General features: G+C 37.4%; 1 protein-coding gene across 1 annotated transcript; it reads left to right on the forward strand.

The window, feature by feature from the left end:
• On the forward strand, positions 1 to 27438 carry COG2 (component of oligomeric golgi complex 2). Its single transcript, XM_064708548.1, has 18 exons — positions 1 to 122; positions 659 to 820; positions 1546 to 1611; positions 2519 to 2599; positions 3195 to 3298; positions 4526 to 4634; positions 6330 to 6509; positions 7497 to 7621; positions 8905 to 9031; positions 12769 to 12908; positions 15992 to 16053; positions 17289 to 17440; positions 19126 to 19326; positions 20101 to 20173; positions 21302 to 21444; positions 21941 to 22080; positions 25185 to 25365; positions 26990 to 27438. Exons 1-18 carry the CDS (start codon positions 54 to 56, stop codon positions 27089 to 27091), a joined length of 2217 nt encoding a protein of 738 aa, XP_064564618.1. The 5' UTR covers positions 1 to 53; the 3' UTR covers positions 27092 to 27438.
• The last annotated feature ends 325 nt before the right edge of the window (positions 27439 to 27763 follow it).

Consider the following 27763-nt stretch of genomic DNA (forward strand, 5'->3'; position numbering starts at 1 on the left):
CGGCGGCCGCGCTCGGCGGTGCCGCGCTGGCCGAGGGGCGGTGCGGGCCCAGCATGGAGGGCAGGATGAGCCTGCCGCGGGGCCCCGAAAACCTCTGCTTCGACAAGGACGAGTTCATGAAGGTGCGCCGGGGCCGGGGGGATGTGGAGGGGCGAGGGGTCTCCTGAGGAAGGGGGTGGCGGGTTCCCTGCGGGAGAGCGCGGCCCGGAGCCGTGGTGGGGATTTTACAGCTCCGCCAGGGCCCTTCCCCGGCCGGGGCTGCGAGGAGGGCCGGGGGTGTCACTGACAGGGGATCCGGGATCCGGCCGTGTCCGGGTAGGGCTGGGCTCCGAGACTGACGGCAGCGAGAGGCCTCGCTGCTTGCAGAGAGTAGAGCAGTTCTCAGTGCTCAATTTCCACTCTTGGCAGTTGTTTCGTGGTTTGTTTGAGTTTTTTTTTTTTTTAATTCTCCTGTATTTCGGGGAGCTGATCATTGGATATTCAGCCCCACGACACTGTGCTTTTCAGCCTAAAAACCGAGAGTTTAACTAGTGCGTTAAGAAGCCTTTTTCCCCTCGGGCTTTAGTTTGGTCAACTCACAAGCATATGGAATACTTTATTTTGAGCGTGTTCCTGATGTGAACTGTTTACTTACATCCTTCTCTGTTTCCTGTTTCAGGCGGATTTTGATGTTGATCACTTTGTGTCAGACTGCAGGAAACGTGTGCAGTTGGAAGAGCTCCGAGAGGATCTGGAGCTCTATTACAAACTCCTTAAAACTGCTATGGTAGAGCTCATAAATAAGGACTATGCAGATTTTGTTAATCTCTCAACAAATCTCGTAAGTGTTACTGGTTGTACCTTGTAGTTCAGGCTTAGTGTGGTTAAGTGGGATTTTTATTTTTCATATGAAAAGTATATGGCTTTTATTTTGGCATTTTATGATTTAAGGCATCTTAAACTGAGGTATCTAGTCCTTGCACTGAGACACCATTCCTGTAGAAATTACAGAATTGCTGTACAGAATTGCTGTTGGTCTGTGGTAAGTGTTTTAGATGTATGCATTTTGTCTTTTAAAGCTGATTTGTTAGGGAGTTAAAACTCAGGACAAACTTTGTTTCAAACTGTCAGCACTTTTAAAATTGAAGGAAATAAATTATTAAAATAGAATAGCAATGATAAAAGTAAGTCTGTTTTGAAGGATTCTTTTAGGAATCTTTAAAGTTTTTGTATATCAAAGTAGCTTAGAAAATCCCCAACTTTATGTCTGAAAATTGTAATTGTTCCAATTATGCAGATTCTTAGACTGAGACTTAACATACTTCTGAGAAGAAAAATTTCCATGGGAGGAAATTTTGTTTATCTTTTGGCTTTGTGTGAAAGCAGTTGTACATCTTTATGCTTGTATTTGAGATAACATATTTTTGCATTGAATTAAAAACTGGAAATTATAAAGGAAGCTATGTTTTCTCACTTCTTTCAGTATCTGTAAAATGATAGGCTTTGTCAGTAATTCACATATGATCTTATCAAAAAAGTAAAACGTGTTTGTGGTAATTTCTTTAGGTTGGCATGGACAAGGCTCTCAATCAGCTTTCAGTACCCTTGGGACAATTAAGGGAAGAAGTTATGGTATGTTCAAAACAGCCATTGTCAACAGCTTGGTAAACTTCAGCTCGCTCTCCTATGATGTACAGAATGCCTTCTGTTCAAGTTAATATTTGTTACAGTAAACTTTTCTTTGAAGACTGATGACTTAGGTTGCTAGTAAGAGAAGCATTGTGTTTTCAGGCACTTGTATTGTAGTAAATTTAGGTTTCCTATAATGCATTTCAAGAGATAAAGAGTTTCTAAAACTTGACAAGTGAATAGACTCTTGCAAGACAAGTCTATGGAGATATTTTGAAGTTGTTTTAATATTTGAGTAACTTAAAGATGGTAGAAAATTCAGATGCAGCAAAGTCCCTTTATGGACTTACTTTCCTCAGTGTGTGGTTTAACCATAAAACATCACCCTTTTGAAGGTGGAGCTTATTCTGGCTCCTCCACACTGACTTGGTATTTATAGGAAGGGGCAATTTTTGATCATCTTGGCAGCCAGTTCAAAGGGATGCCTAAATGTGCCTCCAAAATATCACACCCTTTGTGTCTAACAGAAAACAGGCTCAGTAAGCATAGAGAAATCCTTATTGAGTGAAAAATATTATTTAAAACTGATTTATAACTTCAGTTGCAAGACATAAAAACATAGTGGGTTGATTGCCTGTTTTTAGGCAAAGGTCATTTGTTCTCTCTAATGTAATAAAAGAATGGTTATGGTGGAAATAATTATATTTGATTTGCAGTGGCAATACCTAAGGAGCAGGTTCTACTTTCAGTTATTTAGTTGTATTTATGGCTTTTTCACTTGATATTTTGTAGCTTTTATTAGTCCCATGATTTTATTAATCTGTGTCTTGAGTTTAGATTTATTTTTTTTAGGTTTTTTTCAACCCTTAAATGGGAAGCAGGCTTTACATGCTGACTTTTTCTCTCACAGAGTCTTAAGTCATGTGTCAGTGAAGGAATTCAAGCAGTAGATGACCGAATGACTAAACAAGAAGACATTAGAAGAAAAAAGGTACAGCAGATAGTACTATCTTCAAAAGATCATCCTTAGGATAACTTTGATTTTGCCATTAACCCAGAGAAAATGAAATTAAGAAAGTTCTATGCAGTCTAGATGCATACTGTGCAGGATTTTGCACTTGTAAAATGTATTGACATTTTGGTTGACAGACTTCATATTTTACAGTGTCTAGTTGATCATAAATCTTTGCTTTACTGTAGTTGCCCAAAACATATGTTTGATTTAGTTGGATTTTTTTTTGTTGTTGCTCTTGTTTCTAACTGCAGTAGCATATAAACTTACTTATTATGAATGTACAGCTGTTTAATTTTTATGGGCAGGAGACACACTAACACTTGTCTTTGTGCTTTGAAAAACAGCAGGGATAGGAACAACTGTCCCACATGTGTGACAAACATTTATTTATGGTGTTTTATGGACATATGTGAGCAATAGTTCAACTGAGACAAGACTCAAGTGTTAAGATAAAGGGAGAAAACTTAAACCAGGAAAAAACCAAAGAACTAAGAAACCATCTAAAATATTTTCTTTAGGTGATGTCAATTGGGATTGGGCTTAGACATGAAAAATCTTTCTTTAATTACAGATGTGTGTCCTGAGACTTATTCATGTTATTCAGTCCGTGGAGAAAATTGAGAAGATTCTACATTCCCAAGGCACTAAAGAATTGTCCTCATTAGAGGGAAACAGGTAAAAAATTGTAATGTTCGGTTTTGTTTGTAGTTGATGGGGCTAACTTAATTTCATGTTGTCGTTGAAGGTGAATTTACAAGCAGTATGATGTATCTTTAGAAATGTAACTCTGATGGACTAAATTATTGGAATTTTAGTATTTTCTTTGTTTTAGTCTTCCGCAAGCCAGTCATTCACAGAACATGTAACTCAGACTCCAAAGTTCCAAATTACTTGTGGTGCTTTCAGTAAGCAAGTTTTGTGAAGTTACTGTGCAGTTATTTTTTTTCACTTTATTTTATTAGAAGTCACTAATCCTCTCATGTCTGAAATACTCTCTATAGTTTATTCCAATGTCATTTGTAAGTGAAACAAAATAGTTTTTCTTGTTTTCCCTGCTGCGTAAGTGAAAGGACTGCTGCAAGAATAGCTTTAGGCAGGCAAGGCAAACCTAGTACAAGGAAGGTTTGTGACAAATTCCAGTCAAACCTCTTCCTCTGCCTTTGCTGAGGATTGCAGGATGTTGTTCAGCCAATTTTGGAGCTGATGTACCAGTCATCCACTTGAAAGGCTTGACTGGGATGCAAGTACAATTTAAGCTGGAGGGAAGACACAGTGTGAGACTGTCTCTTCAGCTCAGTGTGCCTGATCACGATTGATAGTGGGGGTGGGTGAACCAGAAAGTAGGTTGATACCTAGAGGGACAAGAGCAGATGTTTTCAGTCAGGTGAGGCACTTTGCAGAATTAAGTTTGCAGTTAAGATCATTCTTGAACAACTGAAAATTCGGCTCATTATTGGGATTGTGTGGGCTTAAGAAGGGCAGGACTGTTTCTCTAGAGATAACTATCATTAGTTTGACTATATGACAGAGTAAGAAAGAAACAAATCTGGATAGTGAAAACCACCTGGTGCAGTTTCTGAGCTCTCTTAAGACTGACTTTTCATGTAATGATAAAACTGCCATTTAGGAGAAAGAGCTTCATCCTGCTGAGGCAAGAGCTTATGTTCCTCTCAGCTTCTGCTTCACCCACTTCATGTTAGAGCTGCAAAACAGCACTAATCATGTAGCATGCTCCAGATCATTATTGCTTGATTGCAATCATTACAGTAGTACCTATCAGAATTCAAAATACTGAAATGACAAAAAATTGAGGGATAGCTCTGTCTATCTGTTACAGATGAGAGGGAGTTGGTTTGAAAGGATCTAACTGTGTGTTCTCATTTTGTATCTTCTCTCTTCTAGTCCACTTGTAACTGGACAAGTTTTAGAGAGAATTGCCACAGAATTTAATCAACTACAATTTCATGCAGTACAAAGCAAAGGAATGCCCCTTTTAGACAAAGTGAGACCAGTAAGTATTGCAATGACATTTAACACTTGCACAGTCAAGCAAAACCAGTATAATTGGAAGACAAATGCCTGTTTCCACAGAGTTTTATTGAATTGGGTTTCATGAGGTCATTTTTATCAGTTGACTAGAACTATTGCTTTTTCTGAGGTTTTATGACCTGTTTGCTTACTTCTTTAGGATAAATAACTGAGTATAAGAATAGGAAATATGACAGATGTTTTTGTCAGCCTCATGTATCTTGCAGTTCGTCTGCTGACTGATACTGAGGCCTCGTTGTAGAGATTTATGTTTGCTTTGTTAGCTGCTGTGTACAGACCAGAACATAAATGGAATGTGCCTACATAGTGGCTGGCTTGAATATATTCAAGTTTGTCTTCTCATGAAATTATGCTCGCCATTATTAATATCCCAGTATGCTCTTTTACCTACTGTAAATGATTAATTGATGTTTTGGTGGGACTTTTTTCTTCTATTCTTTCAGTGGGGAGAGGGAATAAATGAAAACTTGTGCTAAAAGGAAGGTGTGAATATAGAGATGGGGTAATGCTTTAAGCTGATTCTCATGAGGGTGTCATTCTTAATGGCTTTCAAGCTGTTGAGGTAGTTCTGTTTGTGCCTCTGCCTATTGGCAATACAGACTTGTTTCAGCTCCAGATATCCATGGGATCATTTTGTTACATGGACAGTTTACAAAACTCCTCTAGCCACTGAGTTGGATATCAGACTTGGATACTAGCAGCAGTGAGCATGAGCAGCAGAGTAGTGTGTGGGGTGGGAGAACATTTGTCACGTGGCTTCCTTAATGGTGTTTGCCAGGACTTGTGTCCTGTACCTGTTGTTGCTAAGGTTTATCAGAATGTAGCTTTCATGACTAGTTAGCAGTTGGGTTCCTGACTTTGCATGTTCAGTAAAAATTGTATGAATCATTTTAGGATGGATGGACACAATACAGCATGTAAAAAGAGAGAGAAGAAATTTTACTGGCTATATTCATAGTTCAACTCCAACTGCCTTAATGTGTGTTGCTGATCTTCCTTCAAATGCAGAGTTATAGGGCCAGGAGTATATCTGCAGGTAGTGTAGCAATGGACTCATTGCTACACTAGTCAGATCTAGTGGAAAAGATGTCATGGGAGATCAGGAAAAATGGTTTGCAAAAAGGAGAATACGTGTAGACTGAAGAAGCTGTTTGGCAGAAGCCAGAAGGAATCTAATTTCATTGGTGTTTGCTAGTGTCACTCAGTGTCATTGGTTTGTGGTAATTTGACAAGTAGTGCTGGGTACACGCTGTCTGTTTAGTCTCTGACAGTGAGGGATAAATGCTACAATTGTTATCCCTGGTCACTTATTGTAAATCTTTTGTTTATTGTCACATACTGGTTCAGTTGAACAAGGAACAGTTAGTAACTTATTTCCTCAGGATAAAGCAGACCTGATATAAATTACCATGGAACTTACAACATATAGAACATAATAATTGCCTTTAGCTTTATTATAATAAATCCTGTCTTATATAGCATCAGTAGCCAATTAAGTTTGTGTTAATGGTCATTGAACACTGGCAGTTATCAAATTTTTGTACTTTTCAAGTAAGGATAGAAAGCTGAGTTAGGCACATCTGGATGAATTTACTTCAGCAATGATGACAAGCTTTGATTTTGGCTCTTTCTGACTATATTTTCTTTCTCTTTGTAGCGTATTGCTGGAATAACAGCCATGTTGCAGCAGTCTCTGGAAGGGCTGCTCTTGGAAGGCCTTCAAACGTCAAATGTTGACATAATACGCCACTGTCTGCGCACTTATGCAACAATTGACAAAACACGAGATGCAGAGGCATTAGTTGGCCAAGTGCTTGTAAAACCTTATGTAGATGAGGTAAGATAACATTAAAAAAATTCCATTTGTTTTCCAAATGTGTTTATTTTTCCTGTGAACCTCCAGCTTTTGTTAGCAGCTTCAAAATATCTTTGTGGAGAGAACAGGATAACTGAGCTGCAGCAAAACGTCAGTTTGGTTGTTGTTGCTATTTAAGAAGAAAAGGATGAAGGAATTCCTTTACTTGCCTGTCACCAATTTCAAGTTATATCCAGGGTGGATTATTTTTCTTACCTCTATTTTTCTTCGGCTAAAGAATAAAAAAACCAAACCTCTCCCATTTAGGACAGGTTTCCATTGGGTGTCTGCTACGTGCTGTAACAGCTGCTACAGCATGAGACATGTCACTTTCCCCTCAGTTTTCTGAGGCTCTGTTCTTTCACCACTTCTGCACCATTCCACTTGTTTATGTAGCAAGAGGCAAACGTGTTCAGACATTGGAAGAATACCAAGAAATAAGCTGTTGTTCTTTTTCTACTGTCTTCTCTTTGTGGCGGAGATTATCCCTTCTCACTGAGTATGAGGCACTGTCCAGACAAGCTGATTTGCTAGCTGCTAGCAGTGTCACAGAAGATGCTTTGCTTTGGCTTGACTGTATTTGGGATTGGACCAACCACAACATTTGGAAGGAGTTTTTACTTTATTCTGAGTTTGATTAGCTTTTACCAGTTCCCTCTTTAACTTGACAGACTGCTTCAGGTGACAGTGATGTGGCAGTGGGTTGGCAGCCAGACATAGTGGCTCACATTTAAAAGAAAGGATCTCCTTCCCAGTTTTGGGCCAGTCTTGGCAGTTAAGAGTGCTGCTTTAAAGGAAGTAATAATTCAGGCTGGCAAGTTATACTTGGAAAATATAATGAAAAAAAAAAAGTAATATGCTGACTATCCCGGTATTTGAGGTTATAGTGTTAAGAGTTTTGTGAGTCTTGCATTACAGCATATTTTATATTCACTTTTCTGGCGTTTAACACTGAGCTGTTCCTGGCAGGTGATGGTGGAGCAGTATGTGCAATCCCACCCCAATGCCCTCCAGGCTATGTACAATAGGCTGTTGGAGTTTGTTCCTCATCATTGCCGCCTCCTGCGGGAAGTGACAGGGGGAGCAATTTCCAGGTGAGTATCCTGGGCTTCTCAGTTGCACTGAAGTCACAACAAGTATCATATGCTTTCAAATCCTTTGCATTATCAGCTTTCATGCACTAATGACTTCTCTGGCCTTTCCTGAAAATTCTAGTCAAGTTTGATTTGTACCTCACACCTCTGTTTCTCAAAACAAAACAGTGAGCAGACTTTCCTGGTGCTGCAGCCCAGACCTTCAGAGGACGCAAAGACAATCCTGTATTTCAGTAGTAGAAGTGAGTCCTGTGCATAATACAGTGTGTCAGATAACTTGATTTTCTGAACCCATTAAATATGATTGTACACTTCATCCAAGGAGAAGAGCATAATAAAGCTATTAAAATATAAGTTCAGAAGTTATTGAGTTAGTGCACATCAGAAAAGTGGGAGTGGTCCTCAGTGGTTTGACTGATTTATTGTGTGTACCAAAACTACAAGTTTAATTTATTTGTGCTTCCACTGTGTTCTCAAAAAGTGCTTATTCCTTATGCAATTAAATTACCTGTTTTTCAAGCTTAAATAATTCAGGTCTACTGAGTTGAATCCATTTATTCATCTCTTTTCAGGATGGTTAATATAGCAGACTGCTGTAATTAGCAGAACTATGGACGTAGCCCCTAGGGACTGCAGAATTACTTTTCTAATTAGTCATCCATTGCTGAGCTCTTTATGACTCCTAAATTTTACTAACATTTTAATTCTTTCAATCCCTCAGCAAGTTTTAATTGTTCTTCTTAATAATGGAATGTTTCTACTTAGTGGTGTGATGTACTAAATTGGAATAGAATGCTATTATCTCTTCTGCTCTCAATTTTTAAATTTTCAAAATCAAGGTAGCTTTTGATCTTTTGATCAAACACAATATGTATAAATACAGTTTGGAACAATTAGGAAGAAGTTCTCTTTTTCATTGCATTAGTCACATTATTCCTACTTGGTAGGTCTTGGAAGTTTGGTGCTATTAAAACTTGAATTATACCTAGGATTTCTCAGCTGAAATGTAGTAATTTTCCAGTACACACTCGCAAAATATGTAACTGATAAATTTTTTAAACACTTTGAGAGTTACAAAAAAGCACCTTTGATTTGATAAGACTGTGGAATTGGATAAGGAGTCTTCGAAGGAAAAACAGTTTAGGGAATCAGTATAAATACGTAAAAAAATTTCATTGCATTTTGTCTAGTGCAGTGCATCTATTTTTTTTTTAGTGATTCCTGCCTCCAGATAGAAGTCTGGTGGTAAAATATAATCATAGAATAATTGCAATTTTTTTCAGTGAAAAAGCAGATATTGTTCCTGGATATGATTTCTTGGTGAACTCAGTGTGGCCAGAAATAGTACGTGGTCTGGAAGAGAAATTACCATCACTTTTTAACCCTGGAAACCCAGATGTGTTTCATGAGGTAATTAATTTCCATTTTTCCATTTCTAATTTCTGTGACAGACACAAGAATTGGAAGAGTCATGTTCTCTAGCTTCTCCCCTGCCTGCTGCTTTTGTGTAAATTCATGTTGTTGCATGGTTTGCAAGAGGAGGTTATCTCAAACCACTTGGTTCAGTTTTCATAGGAATTAATTCTCCCCTCAAGTTTGTTAGGAGAGCTCATGCAGAAGTTATTGGATACCATTCAGCAGATGAATTTGTTTTTATTTTGGGAGTAGAATTGCAATGTTACTGAAGGTGGGAGTGGATGACTCCAGTGTTCACTCAAGTCTAGAACTGCTGTATAGCAGGAGCTGATAATTAATATTAATTAAATATCTGGGTTGCAACTTATTTTTTACTATGGGAAGGTTAAAAAAATTCTTTGTTTTGCTTGCTTGTTTTAGCTTTTGCTCTCTTGCAGTACTGCATATTATGTTGTGATTATAAACACAAGTCAACTAAAACCTGAAAATATTTGGCAGCACCATCAGGTTTAGAAAACAGGGATAGTATTTCTCTGATATCACAAGCTTACATTAAATAATGAATTTAAAGTACTTGTCACTCTTGTATTTTCTTCATTGGTAGTGCTGCTCTGTCTCTAAAACATCATCTTTTACTAATGGTGAAATAGATTTCTTGGTCTAGGACGAAGATCTTCTCTGGCAGCGCTTTACTTGTGACTTGTGTGTTGCAAGTCGAAAATAGGAACTCTCTGCTTTTCCTCATGTCCTGCCTGCTTTGTGTTTAACCATGATTACTGAAAAAATTGGAGTTTTTCCCCCAGGCAGTTTGACTTGTGATTAGTGTGAAACATTTTATTTTCAAGATAGAGATGGGAGGCAGTGGTAAATTGTCTGAAGGAAGGCACTGTTGGCATATCAGGACAGGTGACTTGAGGAAATGCTGGCTTGCAAGTGGAGGCTTATAAGGCATGTGATTCTTCATGTCTTCCTGAAAAACTGCTTTTACTAAACACTTATATATTTTTTCTGGGAGTTTAAGATCTCTTTTGTACAGATAGATTGAACAAGTGGAGGCAGATTGGCATGACTGAGAGTGTTTGCAGTGCTGTCTCTGAAGAAGAAGCAAATGACATGGATGTTGAAGAAAGCTGTGGTAGTGCCATGCAAGTGATGCTACAATGTGTTCCTCCTCCCACATGAGAATTCTTAGTTTACCATGAAGTTTTAGTCACTCTTCAAGCTTTCACCTTATGCCTACATACTGCAGATTGTGAGCCTTGTTGGGCCTTTGCTGTACTGTGCTCCATGATGTACAGGAGTATATTGTGTCTTCAGAAAAGCTGGGTTTGCTTAAAAGGCCTGTCTTATGTTACACTGATACCGGCCAACAAAGGTGTTTGGTTTATTTAAAAAACACCAAACAATCAAAAAAAAACCCCAGTAAAAACCCAGCACCCAACCATGACCTCCAGGTAAATCACATAGTAAGTCCAAAGTACTTTCCATACTGCTTTTGACTACTTAAGGGAGTCATAGTCATTAAAATCATTAAAATCATTACAATATTTTACTTGAAAATCGATACAAAGTTGAAATGCCAAGTGTAAAAATGCTATTACACCTATCTAAAGACTAATAGTTCTGAATTGAGAGGGAGGGGAAAACCTTTTAAAATTGTTTTGCTCTGATGATGAGCCAAGTAATGCTACACAAATTTTAGACAATAATCTTTTGTCTCCATTTTCTAGGTTGATAGAAATGCAGAACAGTGTGTATCTTCTCCATGTGTATTTTCATATATACCTATGTATAGGTTTAATGCTGAACATTTTGAATATGCTGTGTTTTCTGTTCAGGGGTTTTTAGGTGTAGAGGAGAGAGGGGGATTGAAAGATTTGTTTTAAATCCTTTAAAAATCAGACTGGCAATATTAAGTATGTTAAAGTAAGCATTTGTGCGACATGGCTTTTTAAAATAATTTCAGGTTGTTGTGCCTTTCTTTGAGTTAGATGTGTAGTTTTATGGGTATTTAAAAGAATACTTCTTTTATCCCTAAACATTCATTTAAGATTAAGTTTAGATTTCTCTGTTTGAGAATTATTTTCTTAAATAACTCTGCAGTCAACAATCCAGTCCTAGAAGCTGAAATAGGAACCAATCTTGCAGTTAGTTCCCTCTCCTGGATATAATATTTTCAGTATTGAGATAAATGTCTCTTGAGGTGCCTTCCATTTTGAAAGTGATGGGTCTCTACAGAGTGTTTGGTTTATATCTCTGACTTACACTTAGGGTAGCAGAGCATTAACAGCTTGTTTGCCTTTTTACAGTGCTGGGTTTATTATCTAAGAAAGGAGGCCTGAAAGAGAACTCATCTGTCATTCAGTCTGGGTCTAACTCCTATACCTTTTATGGGTTCATTGTGTTATAGATACAACCAGATTAGGAGAAAAGTAGTCACTTAAAAGCTTTTGGATGCATTTTTCAGGATAGTATCTTGACCCTGAAACTGCAACATCGCAAGAAAGGTATTCTGTAGTTATACCTTTAACAGAAAGTTATGAACTTACTGAGATACCCAGTACTGAGGCATCCCTGTGGCAGTTCATGTCCTTTGTTCACAGGAGAGTTTTTGAGAGCAGGCCCTCTAAGCAGCAACACAGGAGCTTCTCCTGATAACGTTTTACAGCTTCACAAGAGGCAAAATCACCTGGCTCCTGTAGTGAGTGCTCTGGATTGTGGATTGAACCCTAACCCTGCAGTGAAGTCAGAAGCACTGAGAGATTGTCTGGACTATTTCATTAATTCAGTAGTGGATTTATGAGAATGTATGATAAGTTTTATGGCTGTTTCCTAATTTTTTTTAATAGAAGAAACTTGCACAGAAACCAAACTAGCTTTCAGTTCATAGAATTTTAACTGCAGTTGTGTTTTGATTGTAAGTTTATTTACCTAAGTTTCATGGTCTGTTAGCAAGGTCTATTTTGTATGAAATAACATTTTTTGTACTGTTTTACTACTGGCTTTCATCAAGTATTTGACTTTCTGCTTTGTGCATGATTTAATTTATTATTTCATTATTTTCAGTGTTCTCATACTATTGAGACCAAATCCACAGTATGTTTGGGGATTAATGTATTTTTTTTGCTTGCAACCAACTGAATACTATTCATAAACATCTTATTGGAAGTATACATTGGATGAAGTTAGTTTATCTGAAATTGTTTGAAGTTCTTCTGCATTTTTTGATATTTACAAAACATTTTTAGGGAAACAGCTCTAGAAATTCTTATAGTACAGGTCCTGCATAACAGACAAAAATATTGTGCTTCCATTCTCATGTGCAGTTGGCTATGCGTACTTCTAAGTTTCATTCCTGATTGTTCCTCCTTGTTGTGTAGTTTTGTCTGCTGCACCTGACTCTTTTAGTAGTGTGCAGCACCACCCCAGTGATTGAGCTCAGAAATAGTTATGAATCTCTGATCAGTTGTGCTTGATAGAATGCTTGGACAGTTTTCTTGTTTTTAGAAGTTTCCTTACCATAAAGTAACACTTTGAAGTTAATTTGGTGTTGGTGTCTCTGCAGCCCAGGCTTTTAGCCTTGTATGATTAGGTGATGAGGGGCAGTGTCAGCCCATCCTGACCCTTGAGCTTAGCTGTAGCATCATACAGGGGTTCTGCTGAATGGGTGGTGGCCTTGCTTGTTTGCTGGGAGCCTGTGTGTGAGCAGAGTGCTCCTTCTCTTCCTGCAGAGATACACCACCAGTATGGACTTCGTGCGGAAATTCGAACGCCAGTGTGGCTCCCAGGCCAGCGTGAAGCGCTTGAGAGCTCATCCCTCTTACCACAGCTTTAACAACAAATGGAATCTGCCTGTCTATTTTCAAATAAGGTTGGCATGCATTTTTTTGTTCACTCTTAAGGTCACACCTCCCCATTGTTCAAAGTCTCACTTGTCAACAAATCGTATGCAAATCAAATTAAGAATTTAATTATGTCAAGTAACTTTTATATATCTTTCAACAATTCAGCAAAACATCACATAACTACTCTTCAGTATGTACTGTGTTGTTACACCAGATTTGATAAGCTACTCATAAGACTTTCAGGAACAGATCTAAATAAATCTTGAATTCTTGTTTCAAATTATTTTTCTCCAGTATCCCTGAAACTAAGCTGTATGTTAAATGCTACTTATGCAAAGCCAGAGGAATACTTACTGTGAATAAAGAAATCTTTTTTCTTAGATGTATAGAACTAAAGGACTTGAGAACTTTCAGCTTTTCCAGACCTAGCCATGTTTCTGACATTCTTTATGTCTCACAGGATGTACTCCTTAAATTGTATCATTGCCTTCCCAAAGATTGTCCTCCTAGTCCCTGTTCCTGAATAGCTGAGTAGTAACTTCTGGAATATTTTAGTAGCAGGTCTGATGTATCTATAATGTTTTCTTTTACAGACCTTGCAGCTAGAAAAGAACAGAGTGAGCCAAGAAGGCCCTTTTTCAATTCTAGTAATGTTAGAATTTTAATGAACAAAATAGAATATAAAACTGTATTTTTAGAAAGGGTAGTCTGCATGTCTGGTTGTAGGTCTGGAGAGCAACCCTCCAGGCAAGGAACAGAACCATTGATGAAGTCTGCTGTGACCCAGCTGTGCCATGTGTAATCTGTCTTGGTCCAAAGCCTTCTGAGAGCCTCTTTAAAAAAACCCAAACAAACAAAAAGTGGAATTTCCAAAAGAGGGGGGGAGAGAAATTGATGTTTATTTTTAACCTCTGTGACTTTAGTGACCTTTTTATTGCACAATTCTCTAATTGGCAATAACACTACCACAGTCACATTTATACAGTTTCTTTAATCCAGGGGAAATCTACACTTGTGCTGAAAAATTTCATCTAGGAATCTTATGAGTGATAGAATTAATATAAGTGACAAGAACATGGAACTGGGAGCTGAGTCTTAATATTTTGGTGGTTCGTGGTGTTTTGTAAAACTGTAGTCACAACATCTGATACCCTGATTTCTTCTTTTGCTTGCACATCTCTTCCTGCAGTTGTGTAGTGAACTGATAAGGACCTGTTACTCAGAAAAAAAATGACTGATTTTCAACTCCAGTCAATTTCCCCAAACCACTTAACTGTACAAATATTCATGCTGGCCAAAGGGAAGGGGCTGGAGTATTCACTACATAGTGGTGCACAGACTGAAAGTGTCTGTGGAGCTGCAGCCATTATGAACCTTTTAACAGATATGTATCATTAATTGCCCTTTTTGTTTCAAGTCCAACTTTTCCAGTAGGAGGCCAATTGATCAAACTTTGATAATCTTGCTCATAAAATTGAAATGAAGCTTCAGCATATTTCTCTTCAAAAATGTTTGCCATTAGGTATTCTGAGCTTTGATTGATTAAAACACTTTTAAATATAATTTTCCTTTAATCCAAGATTACTGTAAGACTAAATAGTGTACTATTTTGATAAATGTTTGGATAACAGCAGCTGATTCATCTTAAATGATAGTGTGCCATTATATTGGAATCTAACTTTGGAAGTACCCATGAACTCTTCAGTGCATAATTGTGAAAATAATACAACATGTTAATTATATATATCATGAAAGCTTTCTCTTGATGTGTGTTAATATCCTTTAAGTCATACAAGATTTTGATTGAACTGTTATCTCACACTTCAGCGTTTATAGTTAAGATTGTTTGGTGTTTTCTTTTTTCAATTACAGAAATTCCCCAGAAAAATCAGCCATTACTAAAGCCTTTAGAAATGATCCTTTGAGGAACAGATGGATGTTCAGGCATTTCTTCTGTAGCAGTGCTGGCAAAACAGCACCAGTAACTCTTTCCTTGTTTCATTCTTTCAGTTCTGTCAATACAGCTGATTGTGCCCTACACTGGGGAAATGATTTCCTATGTAAGACATACTCAGCAAAAATTACATTGTCATTAAAAACCTTATTCTGTTCTCTAATCCTTTTCACCAAAAGACTTAAAGACACTGCTCTGTTGATGGAAGCAGGGCATAGGCAGAACTGAGGCTTTGAAGCCATTTCACAACCGTGTTTAGTTGCTAAACATTCATCCTACTCCATTGGGAGTTTGAGCAAAAAAACTAGGTGGGCTCCTGTCCTGATCTGGAAATGATAGCTAAGAGAACTTTAGGAGAAACCCTACAGGTTTGTAATTACTAAGTTTGATAGAAAGACTTACAGAGTTACTATGATGCACATAAAAGCAAAAAAAGAGGAAATCACTGACAACAGAACTTTTTACAGGGAAGCTTAAAATGATGCAAGTGTGGAAAAGTATCACAGGTTTTAATAACTTCTGCTGTTATACCTAAAAAAATTTTGGAGATGTCATTTTGGTTTGGGGTTTTTTTTTTGCTTTGAATGGTGAATTTTTTTAAAAAGGGTATTTTAAAAGAGGAATTAAACAAAACAAAAAAAATACCCAAAAACCAAAAACCACCAAAAACAGGTGTCCTTGAGGAACTATTGATTTTTATTAGGTACAGAATTGTTTGCAGAACCTTATGTTACTGCTCATTAACAAACATGTAGAAATCTGGAGCTCCAGTATCATGTGACATACCTGAAGGTTAAAGAAGGTCAGTTTGATTGATTGCTTATAGTTTAAAAACTGTAACAAAACAAAAAATTTCCCTCCTCAAAAAGCTGAGGACTTGTCACTCTGTGAGCTGTCATTTTGATGATAGTTGTGGTTTGCAACCACTTTAATAATATCCTAAAGTATAAGCTTTGTAGGTGCCTGTAAAATGTCAAAGGTTCTCTTTCAAGTGTTTGAATGCGGGTATTAAGTTGGGCAAAAATAACGCCAGGTTTAAAGTCTGTGTATGTCCATTGATAGCACATAGAAATAATACTGAAGTAAACATTGAAAAATGTTTAGGCATCAATTTAGGCAATGTATTGTGATAGTCAAATTTTTTCTTTCTCATAGATTCAGAGAAATAGCAGGGGCCTTAGAAGAAGCACTTTCAGATACACTAGAGGAAGCACCAGGTAAACTTTTTGTGCAAAAAATCCGTATTGTAAAGGAATCACTTGTGTAAATAGCAGTGGTCACTGTGTCTCTTGAGTATTCAGTAACATGTATCTCGTGGTTCACATGAGCTTCCTTATTTCTGATTGGCTGTTCAAACAGCATAAAACATTGTTGCAGAGATGGCAATGTGAGAATTCTGGTCAGTGATGACTTTGCTTACTAAAAACCCCTCCTTAGCAGCTGGCATTGACATACTTATGGAAGCATCCCTCAGTGCAAGAAGTTGTTAGCATTTGACATCTTCTAAATGACAACCAAAAGGCTGTGCTGTGTTATTGGGGCATATTTTTCTTAATGTTGTAGCAATGTATAGCACTGTGTAAAAATGGCTGTCTGTTGGCAGCATTTAGGCTTGCTGTCATTCATAGTGTTGGTGTCTGCTCCAAAAATACACATTGATTTATGAGGAGGTATACACAAGAGGAATAACCTGATGCATGCATTAGAAGCATATTGTAATCAGAAGAACTAATTTCAGCTAACAGAATGAATACTTATGAAGACGGGATCTACAGACACCTAAATGTTGTTATGTGTGTATCCACACATGCCCTCTGAAGCAAACCAGGAGAAAAAAATCCTGATTGAGACAAAATATGTATAAATCTTACCACTTCAGTGTGTAGGCCTGGAACTTGCAGACACATTCCTTGTCCTTCTAATTGTATTCTCTAAAATGCTAAAACTACGTAAAATGCTTTAAATGTAAAACTGTGTAAACTGCTTAAAAAGTATTTTGTTTAAATATGGACATTTGTACAGTATTTAAAATAAATATTTATAGCAAATATCTCATGTAACTGGGAGAGGAGCAATAGTTTAGTGGAAAGGGAGTATTATGTTACGGCTGGCAGGAGTATCTAATGTAACTTCTTCAAAAGACTGCCAAAAATTATTTTGGAAATGTTATTTCCTGAAGTGGATTATTTGGCCAAGCTGTTTCTGCTTTTATTGCAGGCAAATTCCCATTTCTTGCTTTGGCCTGCACAACTACAGCAAGACTTTGGTGGAATTTGAAATCTAAAGCATTGAGGAGATAGTTTTTTAAGAGTTTATTTCAGGAAATGCTTAATGCATTTCTATTTGATGATTGTATCATTTAGGAAAGATCTTGGGTAATGCAGTTACACTGATGTTGCATCTTTTAAAAACATGCTTAGGAACTTGACCTTTGTTGCCTGATCGTTTCTAGCTGGGAGCTCCTTCTGTCTCTTGGCCACCCACATGGTGTGGGCGAGTCTGGTGAAGTGCTGGTCGGATCAGATGTTTGTGCCGCTGTTAGCGCACCGCCTGTGGAAGCTCAGCCTGCAGATCTTGGCTCGCTACTCCGTGTTCATCAGCGAGGTGAGAGAGCCGCCTGCTGTGAGGGGCTGGTGGTGGGCTGTGTCCCAAGAAAGGGACTCTTTGAAGCAAAATATGTGACCTCTTTTTAAGAGTTTTGTGAATTTAGTGGTTTTTAACTTTCAAGCAGTTCATGATTTTGACTTATAAAAAGTATCACTGCAAAGTGCATGATTAGTCACAAGTATCAGTACTGTTGCAGTGCTGCTGTCTGCTGCTTTGGTGGTTGCCAGAGCTGTACTTCATACTGCTTAATTCTGTCTCTGCCACTGAAACAAGAAGCCAAAATCCTAGTTCTCTTCTGTTTGTGTGTTGTTGATTGAGTGAAGTTGTGAAACAGAGCCAGGTATTGTAAATTAAAGGCGACTTCGACAAAGGAGAGAGAGAGTGATGCATCTGACTTTATCATCAGAAGGCTAATGAATTACTTTATTATACTATACTATGTATAGTATACCTAAACTGAATCTGCCATGCACTCACTCTTGCTCACAACTGCACAGAACTGCACTCATCTCTTATTCTCTCATGACTGTCCCGTGATAGTCCAACACACACACACTTCTTGGCCCTGATAGGCCAAGGGAACAAAACATCCTCACTTTGGGTAAACAATCTCTACATTGCATTCTACTTTAGCACAACACAGGCACAGCAAGCAAGATAAGAATTGTGTTTGCCTTCTTCTCCGCTTGTCTCACAGCTTCTTTCTGTTCAGGGTGCTTGTGAATATCACAGCCAGGAAAAAAATAACCCTGCAAATAAGAAGGAGTGATATAATCTGGATCAGTTTTTTAGTATTGAGAATGCAAAGCCAAAGTTTCCTGGGCAGCTGACTCAGCATCAATGATTGCTGCTTTTGAGCAGAGAAAATGTGCTTTGCTCTTGTACTGCCTGCTCCCAGCTGTACAAGTGAGCCCGTTTCTTGTGCCATAGAGAGACAGTACAATAGAATAACTGGGATTTGAAGGGATTTCTGGAAGTCATTTGGTTCCAATTCCTATTCAAAATAGGACCAGCTTATATGAGATTGTGCAGAGCATCTTAAGTTGAATTTTGGGTATTTCCAAAGGTGGATATATTTTGAGTATATCCAAAGATTGCACTCTTTCCTGGGAACCCTGGTCCAATGATTGATTGCTTTTTCCTCCTATGTTGTCAGAATTTCTCTTAGCGCAGTACATATCCATTGCCTATTACTCTCTCACTGTACCTCATGGAAAAATCTGGTTCTGTCTTCTCTGTACATGCCCCTTCAGTAGCTGAAGGCAGCAGTAAGATCTCCATTTGTAATTTCTTTTGTGAGTCAGTGACTTAGTTCTCTCAGCTAAATCAGCTCATGCAAAGTACTGATAAGTACCAGAGTTAAACCAGAGTAGTCAGGGGAAGCACTTGCCTGACAGCAGAGAGCTTGAGGAGGTGGGAGGAAGGAGCTGTTTGACAGCAGGACTGGACTGCCCTCTCTTAACCTTAGACAAATTTGTACTAAATCACCCAACTTTCTAGTGTACTCAAATTTTTTTAACATTTACTTTTTGAATATTTTAGTAATAGTATTTGGTAATATCCCTTGAAAGTATGGCATTCTAATGCTGAAGGCTTACAAGTCTTTTATGTACTGTTTCAGTTTGTCCAGCTTTAACTGCCTTCACTATTGCTAGGGTTCACACTTCAATTTGATGTTTCAGGTTTCTGTAAGGCCCATTTCCAGTGAAAATACAAAGGAGAGCAAAAAACCTGTGCCAGTTGGTAAAAAGGAATCTTCTTTAAGCCTCAACCCCAGTGAGGACCAAGGAAATGGATCTTCTCCAGAAAGCGTGCCATTGTCGTCTATATCTAGTACTCAGCTGATATACGTTGCTGCAGATCTGGACAAACTGCAGGATCGGGTTTGTGCTTTTGACTTTACTTAGAAAGAATCTTCATAATTTGGCATCTTGTAAGAGCATTAAATTGGTTAAAATAATGTACGATAATTATTTCTTAATCTTAAATGCCAAAACTTGGGGTGTCTGATACCTGAAATTCGTGGTCTACTCTGTGCTTATTTGGAATGGCAGATTACAGGCAAACCACTTCAGGTATTTAAATTCTTTTTATCAGTAGCTGCTGGGCTTAATTCCTAAAATAATATTTTTCTGAAGTTTTTTGGTGTGAAGTGTCGCTCTGCCAATCTTACCTTTTCTAGTGAAGTCTCTGTTGCAGCTTGGAGTGTGGTGCAACATTCAGCTTTAATGTGTTTAAGTGTTTGCTGGTTTTAGTCTTTGAGGTTGGAAAAGATTTTATCATCATGATTATACTTGATTAATGATCCAGAATCTTGAGGAGAGATGTATGTTGTTGTCTCCCAGTAGGAATGATTCCTATGTATTTATTTTCAGTAAGGGTGAATTTTCTGTAGTTTGTGAAGTTGTAAATTGCAGGAGGTTTTGTTAGTTCTAAATTATTTCCTCTGAGTACAATAATAAGGTAAAGGATTTAGTGTGTAAGCCTGAATTCCTGTGCATATTGTAAAGTTTAGTATTGATTGTACAGAGATGCAGTAAAACCGTAGAAATTGAGGATGTTTTGTGATGCAATTCAAACTCACAGGACAGAGGAAAAGAAATTAAAATTTTTATAACGTGACTATATCTCTCTTGATTTTGGGATTTTTTTTTCAGATTCCTGACATCTTAGACATGATTAAACCAAAGCTTGAAATGATTGGCTTCAAGAATATGTCTTGCATTGCAGGTAAAGCTGAGAGGCTCCTTCTCCTTTCTCCCAAATCCCCTCTGCCAAAAAAATGAAATCAACTTTTACAGTTTCATTATTTAGGGTGAAAATACTTAATGAAATTTGCCTTCTGTTTAAATTGTTAAATAGAAACAATCTTGAACAGATCTGTTGAGTCTAGAAATTGCTTAACAATTAAAATTGAGTGAGACTAAAGTGCTTTTAGGATTTTTCTCCAGAAAGTGAGGACTTTATCCTAGAAGATTCATATAATTAAACTTTTGAAATAATTGGGGAAGAACACAAAAGGAGAGGCTTTCCATTATCCAGTGGAAACTAAAATATTTTTCTAAAATGACTGTTCTCTCTTAGGCCTGATGGGTCATTTGAGGCAGAGGGTTATCAAAGTATCATAGTTAAATATCTTAACTTCAGAGAGTAGAAGCAATTCAGTATTTTATTCTCCTTTTTTCTTTCTGGGTTTTTGGTTTGGGTTAGTTTGGTTTTTGGCTTTGTCTCTTTGGTTCATTTGTTTGGGTTTTTTTTTTTTTGTCTGATCATTCTTTATGTGAAATATGGAGTTTGATTTTAATTTAATAGTTAAAGCTAGACATGCATGAGTGAACTAGTCCCTGTCTGCAGGAAGAGCCAGAAGTTTTGCATCCTGAATTCTACTGATATCTCTAAATCAGAACTACTGGTAGATGTCCAAGTCTGTTAGAGATGTAGGAGCTTGTGCACATCCCCTGCTCAGTAGATGGTCTGTAACCTATCACAGCTTTGAGTTGAACATACTCCAGTAATTCCGTAGGGAATTTGGAGAGAATTTCACACAGTTTCTTTGGAAGGTCGGAGCCTTTTGATTCAAGCCCTTGCCTCATTGGTAATACTGGAAAAACTTGGAACCTGAAGAATGTCACTTTGCTCCTGTTGTCTTTCCTTGCCTCTGTCTGTGTTTGTGGCTGAGGAATGGTTGGTATTACTGGCAGTGTTTTATAAGTGGCTGGTGTGTATTTATTTGGTAAGCATATCCTGTACTTGACACCAGACAGTGAGTGGGATTAGGAAGCTGAGGGGATTCACATAACTTGTGTTGTGTTTGGGCAGGGTAGCTCAGTTTAAACTTCAGCATTTTTACTTTAATAGGAGCCTTGGAAGATTCAAAGACTTCTCTCTCAGCCTGTGTGCCTACCTTGAATAACAGGATCATCCAGGATCTCAGTGAGTCCTCCTTTGCATACCTGAAGAGTGCACTGGAAGTTCCAAGATTATATAGGAGAACCAACAAGGTCAGTACTGCTTGCAAATGAAAAAATAAATCTCAGAAGGGCTTGTGCTGAGATTATTGAGTTCTTTGAGCCTGTCCATATCTGCTTGATGACAGTGTCTTCAGCCTAGTGAAGTATGGTACAAAGCTGTAGGTATTTTAACAAAAGTGTAATAGTCTGTTTTGGGCACTGAGTCTGCTCAGCTTTGTCTGGAGTCAGTAAGAGCAGAAAGAGCATTCAGGATCACACCCTGGTAATAGGAATGGCTGGCACATGCATCTCTGAAAGAGCTTTGGGCATTTTGAATCTTGTTCTGTATTATATTGAATAATTTTGTGATGGTGTCTTCCATGTGTATAAGGATCTCTTTGTTGACTTGTCCTGAATGGTTTATGTATCTCTTTGCTTTAGGTACAAGATTAGCATTTTTTACATGTGCTAGAATTGGGTGTTGGTGCTTTGAGTAAGTAAATGACTGGTTCCTTCTTCCCCATCTTGTTTCCCTGTCATCTGCCAGGAGGTGCCAACTAAAGCCTCACCTTATGTTGACAGTGCTCTTAAGCCCTTGTACCGACTGCAGAATGACTACAGAGACACCTTGAAGCAGCCCATGATTCATCACTGGTTGGAAGGGGCTCTCTCTGAAAGCACACAGAAGTAAGAAAAACATACAGAACATTACTTGCCTTAGTTAAAAACTCTAATGTCTATGGAACAGGCACAGGAAAAAACCAAAATGCTATGAATTAACACAACTGTAAAGAAAATCAAAATGCAGCACTCTTTGGGTGGGATATATTTCCTTTGATTTGCTCTCATATTGCATGTTCAGCAGATGAAAAGCTGGGCAGGGAATCCAAAAACCTGATTCCTGCTCAGATCTGTGCAAACCATGATGAGGTGGATAGGATGTTTGAAAATTTGGTTAGGTCTGGGAATGCAGCAGTGAACTAAAGATGTGCAGAATTGATGTAAGACCTTAAATTCATTGCTTTCAGTGAAAGTTACTAACCTTGTTACTTTCAGTGAATAGTGTTGAATTTTCAAGAACTTGAGTTCTACTGTCCTTTGTCTTCTTTAATGTATGCTATGATTATCCAATTTTTTTAGTGATTTAAAAAAAAAGCTTTTGGCTTTTTAAACTGCTGAAGAGCTAGTTGTTCACAATTTTAATAAGGCAGTCATAAAGTAATACTTTCTTTAGCAGATCTTCTGTTTCCTAGTTAGCATCTTGAGGGCTTTTGAACATGTGTAGTAGTTGTACATATGCATTAGGTTCCTTAGTGGCTTTTTTTTTTCCATCAGTCTAGCTGTATTTTAAATTCTTACTGCTGTATTTTAAATTTTTACTGAGCAGGGATTTTGCATTTTGTGTGTTCTGCCAGTTAAAGCATGTAACATGAGACAGCAATACTTGTTTTTGTTTGAAAGTTCTGCCAGAAAATTTCACAGGACACCTCCTACTTTTTGTGTTGTCAACAATTTACTCTTTGTGTTAGCTATATTTTTTTTATCTCTAACCTTGCCTAAAACTAAAAAGTCACCTTAGCCTATTTGGATGGTTTTTTTTTTTCCTTTTCCCATATTTATAGCTATGCTTTGGTTGGTTCTCTTTGACCTTTCTGACCATAGATGATAACATCAGAAGAATCCATGCAGGTTAAAGTATAATGTGTGCTTTCTGTCTGCCCTTACATGGTTTTTCCCAATAATTCTTTGCATATTATATTGTCTGTTGGCTGCTGCTGAGCATAGATTGATTTTTTTTTTCCCCCTGAGATTTAACCACACAGTAATACTGAGGTTTTAAACCACAGTCAGAACAGGAATTTTTTCTTATCCATTGCTTCCTTATGCCTCCCTGCTCTTCCTCTTCTGGTACCTTTCAGAATAGACATAAAATTGTAAGACAATTTTACACTTTCACCAACCATCCTTAAAATTTTTCTTAAGTATTTTGGACAGGGCTAAGCTTAGGTTGATCTTGACTGCACTGGCCATTGTCATTTTGCACAAAACCTCTTTTTTCAAGCTTGGTGTCTTTTTACCAGTTTTTAGTGCATGGAAAAAACCTTATTGTTATTTGTTAAGTAACATTGCTGAAGAACTGCAAAGATTCTTGGAATCTCAATCCACTCAAGGTTATTGAGCTAAAATATCTTGGGGTGAATTCTTGTTGGCCTGTCTCTTTTATCTGTGTGCCTGGTTAGTCTTGCTTTTAAAGCTTAGGTAAATCTGGTGACACCATGCAGAGTAGCTGTTACATAGTTCCTTGGACCCATCCAGAGCTTTTCTGCCCCCCAAAAAGCAGTTCTTCACTTTCCAAAACTTAGGTTAAACATGATGGCAGTGGTTAATCACCAGTAAGACTGGCAGGTTCATTTCTTAATTCCTTAGAATTTTCTGTCAAATTCTGTTTGCATGTTTACTATTTTCATAATTTTGTTTTAAAATATCCTCATTGGCAAGCGACAAGTCAAAGAAACTGAATTTCTTACACGGAGGAGTATTGTAGTTTATTTATTGAGAATACAAATGCAAATAATTTCTTGCTGTCATAATTCATTCTTATATATTCACATCCAAATGAAAAAACAGAAAAGAGCATAAACTAGTTAAAAATCACTGGGGACTAAATTTGCTTAAATGGCAGAAGGATTTAGGAGTACAACAGAAGTAGGAATTAATCATCAGTGAGTGGGACTAGGAAATACCAAGATATGAGAAGAGGACACGACTGACTTTTACTGGAATACTTTTACTTTTCATAGAATGCTGTCATGAAACAAGTTTCCATGGCATTGGCGAGCACTTTTTCTTTAGCCATCCTTATCTAATTACTTTTTTTAAAAGCTTTTCTGCTTTTTGTTGCCTTCTTGTTTAAAATCATCAGAAAGATTGTTTCAACTCTTAATTCTTACAGTAATATTTTTCATAGGCTCTTTGAAAGTTAGGTATTTTAGCAAATTACAGAACATCGCTCAATCTGGTCATTTCTCTCATGGATCTTTTAATTTCCCATTGTTGCTCTGTTTTCCCTTCTTATTGTTAGCTCACAGTCCTGGGCATCTGTTAATTTGTATGATATGCTCTTCCCACTAAGGCATGGGATTTCAGTCCGTAAGACTTTTTGAACTTTTGTTGAGTAGATCTCTGATTCTATGCTTTCTCTAATGTTGATTCTTTCTTCGTGGGCAATGGTGTTTTATTTTATCTCTACCACTTCTAAATTAGGGTTATGGTTCTCCTGACTTTTCCTGCCAGCTTCCTGAGACTCCTGTTTAAATCAGTTTCTTCATTTTAGAAATAGGCATTTCTGACTGGTGTGCCTATGTGTACTGTCATATACACTTTTATAACTTGCCTAAAAATATATGGGTTTTGGTCTGTCAGGCTGGTATTCCTGTCCTGTTTATAAAATTGAGTTTTATCAGTGGTCTGTTGATTGTAAAGAGAAGCTGATTTTGACTGTTTAAAATTGAGCAGTTGCATTCCTTGGTCACTGTTGAGTACAGACATCTTGAACAAGTCAGAAATGTTGTGATGAGGAGTCTTAAAGACTGAATAGTAATCTTCAGACTAACCTCTGGAACAAATAATGAAAATACTGTTTAATTGGTAATGCTAACCAGTAGCTTCTTTGCAAGGGAAGCCATTCCTTCTGGCATTGTTCAGCAGGGCCAGTGATGTATTTCTGTGTATGAAGTAGGCTCTTCTGTAAAGTGGAATTTTTTCTTTCTCATTAACCTTCCTTAATTCAGGTATTATGAAACTGTATCTGATGTGCTCAGTTCTGTTAAGAAAATGGAAGAGAGTCTAAAAAGGTTGAAGCAAGCAAGAAGAACTGCAACTTCAAACCCTGTTGGTACAAATGGGGGCATGAGTGATGATAACAAAATCCGACTCCAGCTGGCCTTAGACATTGAGTATTTTGGAGAACAAGTAAGTTATGACAAACGAGTTTCTTCTTATTATTAATAGTTTTGGAAGGGAGATAGAAAAGGAAAGGGAACCTTGACTCCAGTTTTGGTCTTGAAAGCTTTGCTGGTGTGGGTTTGGGTTTTTGTTTTGTGTTTTCACATTTGTATAAAGGAGATTATTTCAGACCGTGGTGGTTATAGATACCACTTCAGCAATGCATACTTTCCTATCCTTTCTTGTACAAATGCAAATCTTATATTTCTTACTACTTAAAATTCAAGTACTGCTCAGTGCTTGGAAGCATTAAGAAGAAACACTGTCTTTACAGATGAGAGGGCAGGGACCTGACTTAGATCTGATAGAAACTTCCTAATGGCCCTTCTTTTGTTTGTCTTCTGTCGGGGTGTTTCAGCCTTGACTTTCTGCTTGGTCAGGGTCTGTTCCCAAGAGCTGTGAGAATGTCAGCCTGATTTGTTGTGCTGCATAACTGTAACTGCTTCTCAGTGCCAAATACAAAATTTTAAATAGCAAAACAGAAAGTATTCCAAGAAATGTATGCAGTAGCTACATTAAATTGTATAAACATACTGTTTTGTACTCCTTTATTTCTAAAAATCATATCTGTTCCAACTAAGAGTCAAGTCATATCTATTCCAACTATGGTATTCTATCATAGCTATTCCAGCTAAAAGTGTATATCATTATGCCAAGGAATTGTCTGATCTTGTTTGTGAGCAGTTACTGCTGATGCATTCTAGCAGGTAGATTAAGTCTGCTTGTGTGTGAGCAGATGCTTTTCTCAGATACGAGACTAATCACAATTTTGGTGGAACTGTGGAGATCTTACTAACAAAAACTATTATTTGTCAGCTTTTGCCTGGGGTTAGGCTTTTGTTCTTTTCCATGCTGCAGTGTGATTTTAAGCTGAACTGGGACAGATTATTCATAATCATTGGAGATGTTTTGGTACATGTGACTATTACAAAGAGGTCCAGCAGCAAACACCTTTTCAGAATCACTTCATTATGGTTTTAGTTAGATCCAGATTTTTCTGCTTCACTGCACTCTTAGTTTTTTCATGGCCATATTTTTCTTATTGTCAGAACAAGAGATTTCCTGGCTAAGAAATTACTTGCAGCAACCTCTGTAATTGAAGAGTTGTTTTTGTCTCCCAGGAAGTTCCAGGCTAGAACCATAGGCTTTTGCAGCCTATTGAAATGCTTTCACCATCATGCTGTTGGCTCTTCTTGGATGTATTCACACTGATCTTTAAAGTATTGCCCAGAAACTTCATTTGGAGTGAGGAAAAAAAAAAAAAAAAGAATCAGTTGAAATCAATGCATTAAAACCAACTGCAGCCAAGTTTCTCTTTCTAATTGCTTCACTGGGAAACTTCCAGCTGGCTTTAGTTACAAGTTGCCTAGAAGATGGTGAAATATTTCCCTGCAAGACACTTCTGTAACCAGAAAGACTTAACTGAGCAAAGTTGGATGCAAATATTTACAGTTTGCAGTATATGCAGTTGTGTTTTTTGCCACATGTCAGTACAGGAGGAAACATAGGCTTCACTAAGTATTTTAAGTAGAATAATTATTAGCTTTTCAATGTTTTAAAGAAAATTAATGGGTTTTCTGTATCTTTTTAGATCCGAAAGATAGGACTGGAAACAAGCAGCATAAAAAGCTTTTCAGCCCTTGCAGAGCTGGTTCTAACTGCCAAGGATCAAGCTACAATGGAACCATCCTAGATATTTTTGAAAGCATGTGATTGAAGATAAACAAGGTCCCTAAAAGAGAGAGAGAGAACTCTGCTTTGTTTTACCAAATAAATAGCAATTAAGTGCTTCCTGAAGTATCTCAAGCAGCAAATCAGTGTATCTTCTGCCTTGATGAACTTGCTTCACCAAAAGACTGAGACTTTATCAGTTATCCATTATATGGAAAGCAATCAAAGTTCTAAACTTTCTACTATGGAATAAAAGTAGAAGAAAATGTTTTTCTTATTTTTGTTGTACAACTTGAAATGTACAAGAACAAAGTTCTATGTTGAAAGTTCTATGTAATAAATTGTCTTCCTAACATTTGATGTACCATATGTTTTTGAATCAAATGTATTGATTGATGGCTGTGTTACAACCCACTCCAGAGGCAAAATAACTGAGGTTCTTGTTAACTGAACCCTTGATCTGAGTGAAAGGACACTGAGTGACCAGAGTTTATATATCTATATATACACATAGGGCTATATCTATCTACCTATCTGGTTTATTTTAGAGCAGTTTGGTTGCAGTGAAGGAAAGGTATGTAGCTGTTTTGGTGATTGTCTATAGAAATAGAACAATATGAAAGTAATATCATTTAATATATAAGTATATAATTTAATATAAAAGATATCATTTAAGAATATATATGAGGAAAAG

This window comes from Zonotrichia leucophrys, chromosome 3 (assembly GCF_028769735.1).
Source record: "Zonotrichia leucophrys gambelii isolate GWCS_2022_RI chromosome 3, RI_Zleu_2.0, whole genome shotgun sequence".
NCBI lineage: Eukaryota > Metazoa > Chordata > Aves > Passeriformes > Passerellidae > Zonotrichia > Zonotrichia leucophrys.